Here is a 12,117-nt window from a genome sequence, read left to right as displayed (position 1 = left end):
GGCCTCCTGGGGGGGGCAGGTCTTTGAACCTGATCCCTGCCTGCCTGTTGGTTTCCTTAGGTGCTTAGCACCTTGCTGCATGAAGGAAGGGTGAGGTGATTGCTCACACCTCACCCTTCCTCAGTATTGTGTTGCACAGACTGTGTGTCTTTCCGGCTTGGGGGAAGGAGAGGGGCAGACAAGAGGGGGAGGTTGTGCTGCCCTTCTCCAGGCCTGCTGATGGTAACAGCAGTTACCCTGCCTCGCTTTGGGTGGCCCTGCAGCATTGCCCATGACTGGACGTATGCACGCTGCTGCCATGCCCCCCCCTCGCAGACTCTGAGGTGCATGGAGGGTGGGTGGGGGGCGGTGACAGGGATGCTGCTGACTGTGCCCCTGAGTCGCCTCCCTCTAGCAGGACCTTAAGGTGTAGGGAGAAGTTATTGGATGTAGGGCTGAGGTGTGCAGGTGGCGCTGGGATAGTTATAGGCCTCAAAAGACTTTCACAGGTAGGTGAGACTCCAAATGACAGGGGATAGGGGCAGCAAATGAGTGACTGCTGCTTGGAGAAGCTTTGTTTTGCTTTAGAAAACGTACTACTGTCTGCACAGCATTGCGAGCTATACACAGCTCCTGCTGGCGAATCTTTCATTCCTTGCCGCTTCCTGGAGGAGGCGGAGCCAGCCCGCAGCACGTGACGGATCACGTGACTTTGCAGGGCTATTTCAGGAGCCGTGAGTCACCCTCGCGGCGATAAGCCCGGCAGCGAAAAGGGCGCTGCATTTCTGTTGGGCTGTTGGGCGGTTGAAGGGTGAAAGGGCAAAGATAAAACTAACACGCTTTACTGCCTCGGCCGATAGCCCAAGAGTGTGGTGAGTGCCTAGTTGTCCGTGCCCCACATTGCACTGAAGCCTCTTGGCTATTATATCTGTTCCTGACTGTTTGTGCCTTGCAAAAATGAAATGAGGCATCAACTCTTTAAAAACAGGAATGCCTCCTGCTACTGCTGCTCTTTTTACGAACAGCATCCATGCCGTGCCAAACGTGGCTGCGGAAACTCTGAATAAAACGAGATTGAGTTCAACTCCTTGTGTGAGGACTCAAAAAGTGATGTCCAAAAGTAAAGCAGTGTTATCCGATGGGATGGACATTCAAACTTTTTGTTCTAAATCCATTTATGAGATCCCCTGTGATTCTAATAACAGGGATAATGCTTTGAAAGTAAATGACTGTTTGGTTGAAACTATTGCAGCTATAAAAAAGGATTCTTCACATGGGCAACAAAATAAGAACAGTATAATGGAGGATGTTTTGACGGGAGAGGTTGCAAAAGCTGCCTCTTCAACTGAACCTATAGTAAACTTTGCCAAGGAAAATGTCTCGCTTACAGATAGCATTTTGCTTAATAACGTACTGACTGGTGCTGTTGTGCCGTGTGATAAAATAGCTTATAGTCCTGTTATATCTATAAGTGATGCATCAAACTTTAAGACATTTATTTCGGATGAGGGCGAGGTGCCAGTAATTGATCTTGACATAAATGCCTCTGGTTTACTAAATCATACTTTACCGGAAAATCTTTCCAAATCGCCTATCTTGTTTACGAACATCAGCGTGGCAAATTCTGTAGCAAATCTATCCTTTTTAGCTCCAACTCCACGGAAAGTACCCTCACACAATATGCCAGAGTTTGGAAGGGCAGAATCACAGAGTGTAAACATAGGATTTGCGCTTACCTCTTTGAACACGGCAATTATAGCGTTAGCAAAGTTGTTTGAAGTTTTAGTTACAAAAGCCGATGCACACTCAGATCAATTAAACCAGCTATTAGCTGAACAACTTGTACATTCTAACAAATTGATTGGTTTGGGGCATGCTGGCTCCATTTCTAAAAAAAGGAAGTCTGTAATGTCGCAAACCTCGGCTCAAGTGACATGTAATCTTCAACAAACATATCAACCCATACCAAGTTTTCCAGCACCTTTAGTTGACCCTTTTACCCCCACAATCCAAATTTTAGCTAAACAGCAAAAAAAACACCATATCCATTGTTTGATGTCAACACAAGCTTAGCTGATCAAGTGAAAACAGGGCTGAATAAAGCTGTTTCTCAACCGAAAAAGACAAAAAACATCAAATCTGTGACTAAATGTGCCTCACAAATTAAATCTTTTGTGAAGAACCTGTCTATACCAGCTGCAACCACTTTAGCTGCCGCTAAAGTAATATCAAAGAAATATGCTCTTCAGGCACAGTCAAAAAAAGCGAAATCAAATCCGGTGGTAGTTCCCCCGGTTGTAGACCATAGTCCCCTAAATGAGCTGATACGTGTGGCTACTGACATGTCTAAAAATAATGCTACTTTGACAGGAGCGGGAGCTAGGGATGTACGGCTTAAAGAATTAAGGGAAGCAATTGATGACTATATGGTAGCCAAGCCTGCTCTCAAAAGCTTAACTTTGGCACCTTGTGAAACGGCTCTTGTTCATAAACCTGTTACGACGTTGATACAATCACCTCAAGCAGCAAGTTCACAAGTCCCTACTAAAGTGAGCACAGCACAAGTTGTGTCTCAGGCATCAGCCGTTAACGCACAAAACACCCTGGAACCTGAGCCCTTGTCTGCTAGTGACATCGAAAGGTTGATTCAGTCCTCGTTAATTAAATTCTTTGAGATTCCTCCCACGACGCAAGATAAAGTCTGTCCACCAGTCCAACCAATCTTGAACCCGCAGCCTCAGGTTGACACTTCAAAACGTGTGCGTATCTGTGCAAAGCGGCCAGCGATCCATGCTTTAACACTTAGTTGTTTGCCTGAACCTGTCAAGCAATATAACTTGAATCGTGCATCGGTGCTAGCAATATTTAGTGAGATTCCTGAGCTCGATGATATTGGGACGGTTGACATCGAGCTTGTTGAATTTGTTGACAATTCTAACTGGACTGCGTCAACACTCTGGATAAACTCAAGGATTGTAGTAAACACACTCTGGTCTGTCAAATCACAATTGTTAGACTTGGGTTTCTCCCTTCAAATTAAATCTGATTTAATAGACTCTTCTATACACTTACAACAATCGGCTAGCTTAAAACATACACCAAACAAAAATCAAGCACTGTCTCATCCCGCATGCACTTGTGAGTTTAAAATCAATCAACGTTAGCATGATGAAATTACAGAACCTTGTTTGTCATTTGTAAGCTGGAATTCGAGAGGGAACAGACATCTGCTAAATAATGGGAGTGTACAGCTATTAGAGCATGACATAATTATGATACAAGAGTCATGGTTTACTAGTGTTCCCACATGGAACAATTATGATGTCACTCTGATACCAGCTGAGAAGGGTCTATTGGGACGTCCTACTTCTGGTCTATTGATGGGGGTGAAACAGACCGTGGGTCTGAAAATTGAACCTTGGTTTTCTCCAAATGCTTTTCTACAGATGACAAAGATCGGTGGCAAGGACTTTGTGGGTGCCGCTATCAATGTGTATTGGAACCCGCTGCGCATTTCTGATGAGTGCTTTTTGGATTCTGTGGTTAAGGCTATCGATATAGTGATGCTCGAGGGCTCGTCTCATTTTATTATTCTTGCTGGTGATTTAAATCTGCATTGCCTAGGCCCTCCAGACAAATTGGAAAAAAATCGCTTGAGTATGTGGTCAACCTTAGTCAAATCTCGAAACTTGTTCATGTTAAATGGTGCCTTCCCACAAGACACGCCACCAAGATCTACTTGGCATCGTGCTAATAGCGAGGGCATCATTGACTTTATGTATGTTAATGCACAGATGTTTAACAAGGTAACAGCATTTAAAATAATTGACTCAGACATGAGCGACCATAATATGCTATGTATGCTTCTGTCTGTAAATGTTAGCATCGACCAACCAAAACCTTTCTTTCTTACGGGCTCGTACAACATAAATCCGGCTAGAAATAGATTAATATGGACCGAGTCTTCGTTGGGAGCCTTTAGGACACACTATTATGCTCAACTTAATCACGGAGCATCCCAAAACTCTCTGCCAGTTATACCATATTATGACCTAATGCAGGCATTCCAACCGGGGTCCATTAAACAGAAAGTGAAACAAACCCCCCATCTGCACATATTTGATCACCAAATTAGACTTGAGAAAGCTAGGGTACGTTCTGAGAGGAGAGCAGCCCTTAAGCTCCCTTTGCATATGCGACAAACTGTTTTGTCCCGTATCAAAACTAAATATAGAAATTGGATAAGAGGAAGGAGGGCAAAGCTTTATCAAATTGATGGAATTAGCATATTGAAAACCTTGGCTTCAAAGAACACTGCTCAGACATGGAACATCATAAACCAAGTGACTGCAGGACATCAGGTGGCGGTTCAATCAAATGATGTGTCTGAAGCAAGGTGGATACAGCACTATGCTAAACTATTTGCTGAACCTCCGGCGCATTTCTCTAAAATCTCATTTGATACTCTCCCTCCTTTCTATATACATTTTGACAGAGAAGACATCATGTATTTTATTAAGCGAGCCAACAATTCCAGAGCCCCAGGCCCGGATGGCTTATCCAATGCTCACCTTAAACGGTTTCCGGACATCTGGGCGGATATCCTTTGTCTCGTATTTGATCATGTTAACACCTCACAGAGAATTCCCCTGTCATGGAAGCAATCTATTGTTGTTCCGGTTTATAAGAAAGGTGAACGGTCCAACCCAACAAGTTACAGACCGATCTCTCTTTTGGATGTCCCGGGTAAGATCTTTTCTCAGCTGATCTTGCGCGAGCTGAAAAACTGGACAAAAAAATGCCTTCAGAGAGATCCTTTTCAATAAGGTTTTGTGAGTGGACTTGGCACACTTCCTAACATGATCACATTAAATATGTTGAAGTCGAAATATGCACTTAGGAAGCAACCTTTATATTTTGCGTTTATTGACTTTCGTTCTGCTTTTGACTCTATTAACAGAAACTTACTATTTTATAAGTTAAAAGTTTTTGGTTGCCCTTCTTCTCTCTTGTCAATTATCATCCAACTACATACGGACACGTCTATGCGTGTTAGGCTCTCTTTTGAAGGTCTTCTATCTTCTTCCTTTTCAACGTTCCTGGGACTTAAACAAGGGTGCAGCTTAGCATCGATATTATTCAACTTGTTCATATTGGATATGGGGAGTTATTTCGTGCATACTTTGTCCGATGCTCCTGAACTTGGTGGTCAGCGCATACCATGGTTGCTTTATGCGGATGACCTTGTTTTAATATCGCAAACTCCTAGAGGTCTCCAGAACTTGTTGTCTGCATTGTCTAACTATTCTAAGGAGAACCAACTTCTAGTCAACTTGGAAAAATCTCAGATTCTAGTCTGTAAGTCAAGAGGGAAAGCTAAGAGCTTAAACATAGTGTGGTATTTACAACAACAACCAATAGAAATTGTGTCAGAATACAAATATCTGGGTCTATACATCCAAAATACCATCATTGATAATAGACATTCGACTGTGTCACAGTCAAAACTGTCAATGCTGCTGTCACAGGCAAAAATACTCGTTTATAAGTATGGGAAATTTACACTGAGGCACTTGTTTATGTATTATGAGCAAAAAGTCATCCCCATCTTGTTATATGGTGTAGAATCCAAGTTGTATTCTAATGACCAAGCTTGGAATAAACTTGAGGCCACATTTTGGAGAAAGGTTTTAAATTTGCCAAACTGCTTACCTTTGCCCATACTGCGTTTTGAATTAGGGCTCAAATCATTATCTAGTAGGGTCAAATGGAGACTGTGTTCTTTCTTTCGAAAATGCATTCTTGGTGGTGGTGAGAACAATATAATGAGTACGATTGCAGGCTACTTGACCTCCTCCGGTTTGGCCTTTCCTAGTCGATGGCGTGGCTTTGTATTAAATGCTATGTCTGAAGCTGATATATCATTACAGCTGCTGATGGAGAACCCAATTCGTGCTAAAACAAAATATTATCAATGGGAGTGGATCCAGAACTATGAACGTTGCAGACAATACAAAGATTTTAATTCTAAAATCTTTGGCACTAAATGTTTGGGTCAAGCGCCAAGTTATCTACTAAAATGTCCCTCTGCGAAAATTCGGTCCAAGTTCTTGCGGTTGAGAATGAACTTGTGGCCTACGAGAGAAGTGTTGGTGAGGCGGAAGATTATTCCTCCTGAACTAAACTTTTGTCGGTTTTGTAATCGTCACAGTGTCAAAGAGACTTTACAACACGTGATAGTTGCATGCCACGCTTTGGAAGACATACGGGCAAAATATTTTACGAACCTGCTAAATGTGCACATGCAATGGGACGATTTGGACATATGGAGTTTTCTAATCAACAGTACCAGATTTTCGGTTATAAAGGCACTGGTGCACTTTCTAGAATTTATATTACCTTGTGAACTTTTTTTATGAACAGTCATACTAATAATTGGTTGAATGTACATGAGTTGATGTGGTTCTCTATCCCTTGAGATTGTTCTTAAAAGGGTAACTTGTGCTGAAGTATTTGTATTATTCTGCAAATTGTGATATTTGTTCGTTCAGCTTTCTTTACTATATGTCCTAAGTGTATGTTAATCATGTATTGGGACCTTTTTTATCATGTAATTTTGAAAAGTTGATTTCATTCAGCTATAACAAAATAAAAAAAATAAAAAAAAATAAAAAGAAACCAAAACACTCCCTTTATCTGGGCTGGCAGTGGGGAAGGTCTGGGTTGTGGTGAGGCCTATGTAAATTGACGCGATTCACCGATGAGGGCTTGGGGGCCACTTTTGGTTTAGATGAGGCGTGTGGGGCAGGGCTCCGCCTATGTATTGTCCCAGTCCGACCTTGGACACATGCATCAATTCACGGTCTATTTGTCGCCCACACCCTGTGTGTCTATGTTTGAAATGTCTTAATTAGAGCTAAGTTCTGTATTTTTAAATTGCATTACAACGTGGTCAGTTTTTCTGGGACCAGTAGTGACAACTGTGGGAAGCATGGACGTCCATTCGGGGTTACCAAGTGTAGCCTCGTCTCACAAGAGTGCCACACTTAGATCAAGAAGGCTATCTAGGCTGTTGCGGCAGAGGGAGGGGGTGCAAGATGCCTTTAAAGTTTGTTCTGAAATGCTTTGCACCCCATTACAGACAGGATACTATCCTTACCTCTGCTGCTTAATGGTATTTAGTGCCAGAGATACCTTACCGCCAATTACAGAAAGAGAGAATGCATTTCCGCCTGTGCTGAAATGACCGGCATTGATACATGTACTGCTCCTGGTGGTAAATGCATTGCCACTGGTGTTAAAAACATTACCGCTGAAGGCAAAATCATTACCACTATAATTCCCAATGCATGCATATATGACAAATGCTTATAATTAGCACCGGAAATAAGAGCAAGTAGAAGCGACCTTAAATGGGGCACAAACACAATTTTCTACCATTACCTGCAGATCATGTCCAGTGGGGCCCCTACTCGTGTGTAGCCTCGGTGAGTACTTCACGTGCAGCATCCCTGCCCTTTAACTTGAGGTTTCCTATGACTGTCCGTTTTTTGTTTATTTAAGGTGTGCAAAACTCATTGGAGAGGCAATTTACCACCTGCTGTATTTTTTCTGAACTAGTTCACATCCTGACAATTGGTTTAAAAATACTGCACACATTTCCATCTGGGCTGGAGGCAGGCTCCAGACATGACTGACGGTGTTGAGGTGAGGTCAAATTACAGTCAGTAGCAAATGGGGTGCTGTGTGTGAGAAGAGGGCGCCCATGGTTAGCAGGATCGGCACCAGGTGGCCTGCAACCCTGTGGCATTTAGATGATCTGAAAGGAAGTGGCTGTGCACGGAATGGTAGCACTTGGGGTTCTCTGGCACAAAATGGCAGCCCAGGCACATGTGAGACCGCACTTGGCATATGATGGCCACCTCACTGCTGCACCCCTGCATACTATAAATATATCTAGCGCGTGAGGCTGTACTTGGCATGAAAAAGCGGTATCCCCACATAGGAGCCCCCCATCGGCACATTTCAATAGCACCTGGGAATGTCGCTTCTATATTCAGCGTGCATTGAATCTGCTGGGGGTACACTGGCATATCACAACCTCACTCGCGGCATATCGAGGCAGCGCCTTCATTCAACAATGCTTGGTAACTAAAATAGCACTGTGTCTGCATTAGAAACTATTTTATTAATGTTAGGCTTACTTATTTACACACACAGTGTAACTTCAGGTGACGTCATCACGGTCAAAGTTCACATGGCTCCACTTCCTGTGATGTCATCAGGATGGAAGGTCATGCGACTTCGGGTCATGTGATGCCATTGGATGTGTAAGCTTACTTTTGCGACCCCTGATCTTTTGGTGGATCAACGTTCCTGGGGGGAAGCATGTGTTATTTTTATTTGCACTAACTAGATATTAGACCCGGTGCAAGCCGTCAGGGGTTTGCACAACAACAGTCCACACGTGTGTGAGTAAGAGAAGCACGTCTGTTGGGCTTGACCACATCACATGCCTTGAGTTTTCTTAGCGATTGCCTGAATCTGAGTACTTGCATGCACTTCCAAATACAGAAATCCCTTTGAGGATCACTCATTTAACATTTAATAATAATAATAATAATAATAATAATAATAATAATAATAATAATAATAATAATAATAATAATAACAATAATAATAATAATAATAAGTAATTTGTATAGCACTTTCACTTGAGCGCTCTCGGGAGGATAGCTCAGGGGCAACGTGCTCGCCTTGGAAGCAAGACGACACGGAGCAACACAGGTTCGAGCCCCGGGCCCGTGCTTAGAAACCCGTGGGTATTAAGTGCGTTATAAATAACCTATCATATAAAATCATATACATTTACCTACAATTAGTATCACCCAACCGAAGTTGGTACTCGAGTTTAATGCAGACTCACATATACAGAAACACAAACCCATCTGTTCTGGCATAAATGATCTGTCAGACTGACTCAAACTGTTCCACTTTGTGCCACGTTCTCTTTCAGCGCGGTTGGCATTGGCACTTATGTTTATATGTGGCAAAATAAACCTAGCACCAGCCAACGTGCTTTAAACTGTCAAGGTTGTTGTTCTATTTAGAAGATGGGTGAAATGGTGTAAAATGCAATGCAAGTCACAGCAATAGCTCGTGCAGCGTCCTTTCCCGAGGAAGTGTTAACCATGAGCTGCAGAGCCTGAGGCAGGAGAGGGGGTGCCCCAGGGGGCTACTTGCACTGCAAACACCTCCATATACTCGTTCTTCCTTCCCATACTTTACTTAAACCCGTGTTTTAGTATAGTAATACAGTGCTAATTTGTTTATTTTGATGTATGCAATTACTTTGTTAAGTATAGTGTGATAAGCCTCTTCTTATTTATTTTTATTTGCATTTTTAAAGCGCTTACACAGCCCAGGGGCTTCGAGGCGCTGTTACAGGAATATGGCTTAGTTGCGTATTTATAACGTGCTTAATACCCAGAGGTTTCCAAGCGCGGACCCGGGGATCAAACCTGTGTTGCTTCATGTCGTCTTATTTCCAAGGCGAGCACGTTCCCGCTGAGCTACCCTCCCGATAATGTTTCTCACGCTTGACTCGACAAATGTCTTGTTCACCAACATACCCCAGTGTCCCTAGTCAGTGAGTTGACAAGCGGGCATCCCTAGAAATATTCATATAAACACAACGTTACTAGACTGAGGTTTCTGGGCAAACCATGCATAGCCATTTCCATTTGGAAGTCATATCTCAATATGGGCATGAGAGTGCTCTCCTCACCCACACGGCAGTGCATCTACATGCAAACATGTCTCCGGAGTCCCCGGAACCTCCTACCATCATACTCTTTGGGTGACATATCCCTTGATTGCACTTTGGGAGCAATGGCCCGCTTGCCGTAGCCATGATTGTCGTAGTTGTTGTAGTCGAACGTCGTCTTCGAGTACTTCTCCAGTTCCTTGGCTAGGTTGGAGCGCGGCGTCGTCGTGGAGACATTGTTTCTGTAACCATATTGAGGGATCTCTAATTGCTTAACAAAACACATCGGCCTAAAAAAATGGAAACATATATACTGTAAGTGTCTTGCAATTGTGATTAAAGTGTGTTCATAGCATTGATTAAGGTATTTAAACAATCCAATCCACCAATCAACACACGTCGCGCCATCACACAACATTTCATGAGAACCTTTCGAAAACCAAGACATTTATAAATATTTGATGAGTTGGAGTTGCTTCAGGAAGGAATGCCCAGTCCTTCTCTGCACGCGTCCATGGAAGTGATTGGACATCTCTGGGAAAAACAGTGATCTACATTTTCCTAAGACAGGGACCCATGGAGTCAGACATCTAGGCATGGGGTGCACGCCCCACTGACGCGGCACAGTGCAACATGGAACCTGATGGGACAGAGAGCTACTCGGGGATCTGATGTGATCAGGTGATCCTCTCATCTTCACATGCCAGGTACCTGCCCACCATACCACACAGGTTTCCCTCCATATCAAGCAGGAAGGGACCTTGTCATAAACCTCATGGCACTTGGAAGACACCTATCTGTACAACTAAAAAGATCTTCTTGTACAAAATGAACAATTGGCAACATGTACACTTGCTGCTTCTACTCTCGGCAGCTGTCATATGTGTCTTAATGAAGTAGATCTTAAGTGCAAGCCTATGCCATTGACATGCCCTTTACCACAGGGGCACGAGTGATGGAGTAGTGGCTGAGGCTGAGTGACTTTAAATATTTCTCTCTCTTATAAGTGTGCAATGCAATGATCACTCAAAGAGAAAGAACATAATGGGCCTCATTATGCTTTGGCAGTAGCCATGCTGCTATTGGCGGCATGGCTGCCACCAAAACCGGGTCTGAGTTCCCAGAATGGGGAATTACCAGGCCATTCCAAGTTTGCAGGGCCCGGTAATTCCTCCTTCAGGGAACCCGGGCCCGGACCTTCCCCATTCCCATTTGAGCCCCGATAGGGCTCAATGGGAATGGGAGAGGGAGCTAACAACGGGCTGATTACGACTGGCCCGTTGTTAGCTCCCTGGTCCCCTCGCGGGACCCGGTAACGATGCCTGGTTTTACCAGGCGTCCTTACCGGGTCCCGCGAGGGGACCTCGTAATTTTGCGTAATGGGTTTAAGAGGTCCGCCTCCATTAGCGGAGCCCGTTGACCCATTATGCAAAAGTCGCAATGAGGCCCATTGTCTCATCTGTCGATCCACTTACTGATTTGGGGCAAACAATGTCCCTTGTAAATCCAGCATAGAATCATCTATGTTCTTTATCCAGATGTCCTTCTGTGACCAGAGTTTGTTCTTCAGATGTCTCTGGACTTTCAGGATGTTGTTCAATTTTGCCTCGCCTGCTCACCAATCCAAACCTGTTAGCGCTATCTACATGATTTGTTTCACCGCTCCTCTGTCCACATATTTCTATTCATCACAACAAAATCATATGACCAGTCACTAGCCTGAGTTGACTGCACCTGTGGTAGCTGGACTGTGCCTTCTTCAATACCAGCTTTAACAGATTGTGCAGTGTCAGTGTTGTAGACAATCGTTGTAGTAACATGCAGGGTTATAAAGTTGGCTTATAATCATTGCAGTACACTGCTGTCTCATTCTCTCCTTCAGGGGTGCTCAATGGATGCCTATCAGCTACTCTAGTTTAAAGTCTCAATGAAAAGGCTTCAATATTTTTACAATCTTAGGTACATTATTTAAGTGGTATTGCCTGCAGCTGCGGGCAATGCAGACTCTTATGAGCCAGGATGATTGACTTCTGCCCAGGGTCATAAAGCGGGCATCCAAGCTTATAATAGCCCATATTGTCCAGCAGCTGACACCATTAGCACTCACTACAGTGCCGGTCTCTGCACAATTGAGTGAGAAAGTCTAAATGAAATAGTCAGGGCTGCTGAGCAATGGGTGTCAGCAGGTACGTGAAGTGTTAATGTGTAAAGTGCTCGTATTTATGAATTCATGCTATGGGGGTTGCCCGAGTGCACCTATGTATGAATGTGTTCATGTGCGAATGTGTGTACTATTGTGATTTTCTTTCTGCCAATAATGTTGGTCTCAATGTGCTTAGCTCTGTAAACAAGGATGGAATGGTGTGTTAGTC

The 12,117-nt window shown here is 43.7% G+C and overlaps 1 protein-coding gene across 17 annotated transcripts in view; it reads right to left on the bottom strand.

Annotated features, from left to right (window-relative positions):
* Nucleotides 1-12,117, bottom strand: part of MYT1L (myelin transcription factor 1 like) — a 1,655,431-nt gene that overhangs the window by 361,372 nt on the left and 1,281,942 nt on the right. For all 17 annotated transcript variants that reach the window (XR_011260403.1, XM_069606035.1, XM_069606050.1 and 14 more), the window contains one exon: nt 9,824-10,035. Coding sequence is in view for 16 of the 17 variants with exons in the window: in XM_069606035.1 (XP_069462136.1) it covers nt 9,824-10,035 (212 nt within the window). In the remaining variant the exon portion in view is untranslated. The remainder of the gene's footprint in view (nt 1-9,823; nt 10,036-12,117) is intronic.

The sequence above is a fragment of the Ambystoma mexicanum genome, chromosome 4p (genome assembly GCF_040938575.1).
Source record: "Ambystoma mexicanum isolate Mex_15411 chromosome 4p, UKY_AmexF1_1, whole genome shotgun sequence".
NCBI lineage: Eukaryota > Metazoa > Chordata > Amphibia > Caudata > Ambystomatidae > Ambystoma > Ambystoma mexicanum.
The sequence above is the reverse complement of the archived record's forward strand: the minus strand, read 5'-3'. Positions and strand labels throughout refer to the sequence as shown.